This window comes from Microtus oregoni, unplaced genomic scaffold (assembly GCF_018167655.1).
Source record: "Microtus oregoni isolate MIOR12 unplaced genomic scaffold, Mior012 000029F_ref0000214, whole genome shotgun sequence".
NCBI lineage: Eukaryota > Metazoa > Chordata > Mammalia > Rodentia > Cricetidae > Microtus > Microtus oregoni.
The window spans coordinates 8,870,133-8,873,045 of NW_024543088.1; the positions used below are offsets into that span (position 1 = coordinate 8,870,133).

The window sequence follows — 2,913 nt, forward strand, 5'->3', positions numbered from 1 at the left end:
AATTAGACCTGACCCATTAGTTTAGCGGAGAAAGTATAATGTTGAGAAAAAGAATTAGCTTTAAATTGCTATGCACTTAAGTTATTGTAAGCTCCGTACATCGCCTTGCTTGGTATGGTGGTAAAATTAGGTTCCAGATTGGCTACTTTTTTGTTATTGTGGAAAAACACCATGACCAACTTACAGAAGAGTTTATGTTGGCGAATGATTCCAGAGGGATAAGAGTTCATCACTGTAGGGAGGTGTGGCGGCTGGCGCAGGGGGCTGAGACCACACATCCTCAACCACAGGCACAGAGCAGAGAGTGAACTGGAAGCGGAATGACGACATGAACTCTCAAAACTCCACCCCCACAGTGACATAATTCCTCCAGCAATGCTGCTCCGCCTCCCCAAAAAGCACCACCAGCTGGATCAAGTGGTCAAAGAGCTGAGCCTGTGATGGACAGCTGTCATCCCAACCACCACAGATTCCTATTTAGACTCTGTGACATGGAGAAGACTGGTCCAAAATGTCCAAAATGTTTAAGTATTCACCATCTTCAAAGGGCCTTGAAGACGAGCAGAATTCACACTGGGGAGCAGACCACACCCCAAACCAGAGTTTTAGATCCACCAGACAGTGGGTTATAGTTTGCTGTTGCTGACAGGCATTTTGTTGTACATGTTAAGATTTGTAAAGCAAGGCGCGGACCCTGCACCGGCCGCGGAGCCGCTATGGGCCCACCAGGCCCCTGGCGCGGCGCGGTGCAAGCACCGGCTCAGAGCCAGAATTGAACCTCCAAGATGGATGATCAGGATCCTGGGGGCATTAGCCCCCTTCAGCAAATGGTGGCCTCAGGAGCTGGGGCTGTGGTCACCTCCCTCTTCATGACACCCCTGGATGTGGTGAAGGTCCGCCTTCAGTCTCAGAGGCCCTCAGTAGCCAGTGAATTGACACCTCCTTCCAGATTCTGGAGTCTCTCTTACACCAAATCACCCTCTACTCTACAATCCCCAGGGAAGTGTCTCCTCTACTGCAACGGTGTCCTGGAGCCCCTGTACCTGTGCCCCAACGGCCCTCGCTGTGCCACCTGGTTTCAGGATCCGACCCGATTCACTGGCACGTTGGATGCCTTTGTGAAGATCGTGAGGCATGAGGGCACTAGGACCCTGTGGAGCGGCCTCCCAGCCACCCTGGTGATGACTGTGCCAGCTACTGCCGTCTACTTCACTGCCTACGACCAACTCAAGGCTTTCCTATGTGGTCAGTCCTTGACCTCTGACCTCTACGCACCCATGGTTGCTGGTGCCCTCGCTCGCATGGGCACTGTGACAGTGATCAGCCCCTTGGAGCTTGTGCGGACCAAGCTACAGGCTCAGCACGTGTCATACCGGGAACTGGCTACCTGTGTTCAAGCTTCGGTGGCCCAGGGGGGCTGGCGCTCACTGTGCCTGGGCTGGGGTCCCACAGCCCTTCGAGATGTGCCCTTCTCAGCTCTGTACTGGTTCAACTACGAGCTGGTGAAGAGCTGGCTGAACGGGCTAAGACCAAAGGACCAGACATCTGTGGGCGTCAGCTTTGTGGCTGGTGGCATCTCAGGAATGGTAGCTGCCACCCTCACTCTACCCTTCGATGTGGTGAAGACCCAGCGGCAGATCGCACTGGGAGCAGTGGAGGCCATGAGAGTGAAGCCCCCAAGAGTTGATTCCACCTGGCTCCTGCTTCGAAGAATCCGAGCTGAATCGGGCACCAGGGGACTCTTTGCAGGTTTCCTCCCAAGGATCATCAAGGCTGCTCCCTCCTGTGCCATCATGATCAGCACGTACGAGTTTGGCAAAAGCTTCTTCCAGAGGCTCAACCAGGAACAGCCTCTGGGCCACTGAAAGGCGAGGAACAACCAGCTCTTGCATGGGTGGGGACAGGAGACTAAGCCAAGTGCCTTCTCCCCAACCCAGTCATCTAGTACCCCACATTTCCACTCCTGCTGTTCCCCTTCCCGTGGTCAGCATTTGTCCACCTCCAAGTTGAAGACCAAATCTGACAGCTGCCCCTTTCATTGTATCTTCTTGATGTTTGTTGTAGCTTGGCCCTGGGTAATCAGGCTCTCCGGGCCAGGCAGCTTTGTTTATCCCCTGTCTAAAGAAGATGACCTTCTGAAAAAAAAAAAAAAAAAAAGATTTGTAAAACAAAAAACAAAAAAAAAAGCCAAAAATTAAATATGGACTGTGAAGTTCCCAGCTGTTTCCACTCACGGTGTTACTGCTCTGGAGAACAAGAAAATCGAGATTACAAGCCAAACAATGGTACCTGAGGTTTGTGGACAAAATACTTTCCCCAGTCCCATCCAGATCAGCGATGAGAACAGAAAGCTTTAAAGAATTTAATTTGGGCAGTGTATTTGACCTATGAGGCATCTGTCCTATTGTTGCTGTGACCAAACACCATGACCAGAAAAGCAAGTTGAGGAGAAAAGGGTTAATGTGGCTTACGTGTCCAGAATCATAGTCCATTAAGGGAAGCCAAGGCAGGAACTCAAGCAGGGCAGGAGCCTGGAGGGAGGACCTGATGCAGAGGCCATGGAGGGGTGCTGCTTACTGCTTGCTCAACTAACTTTCTTTCTTTTTCTTTCTTTCTTTCTTTTTTCTTTCTTTCTTTCTTTCTTTCTTCCTTCCTTCCTTCCTTTCTTTCTTTCATTTTAAATTTTCTTATTTTTTGATTTTTCCAGACATGTTTAGCCTTGATTATCCTGGAATTTATTCTGTAGACCAGGCTGGCCTTGAACTCACAGAGATCTACCTTTGTCTCCCAAGTGCTGGGATTAAAGGCATGCATCACTGCCTGGGTCAGCTTTTTTGCCGAACTCAGGACCACCAGCCTAGGGATGGCCTCATCCATATTGGGTTGGGCCCTCCCACATCAAAACTAATTAAG

The 2,913-nt window shown here is 50.5% G+C and overlaps 1 protein-coding gene across 1 annotated transcript; it reads left to right on the forward strand.

The window, feature by feature from the left end:
* Positions 1-731: 731 nt before the first annotated feature.
* On the forward strand, positions 732-2,132 carry LOC121464984 (solute carrier family 25 member 39-like). Its single transcript, XM_041678128.1, has one exon. It carries the CDS (start codon positions 786-788, stop codon positions 1,863-1,865), a length of 1,080 nt encoding a protein of 359 aa, XP_041534062.1. The 5' UTR covers positions 732-785; the 3' UTR covers positions 1,866-2,132.
* The last annotated feature ends 781 nt before the right edge of the window (positions 2,133-2,913 follow it).

Excerpts from the sequence above, each read along its gene's own strand:
- LOC121464984 (XM_041678128.1), top strand. The coding sequence starts at position 786 with ATGGATGATCAGGATCCTGGGGGCATTAGCCCCCTTCAGCAAATGGTG.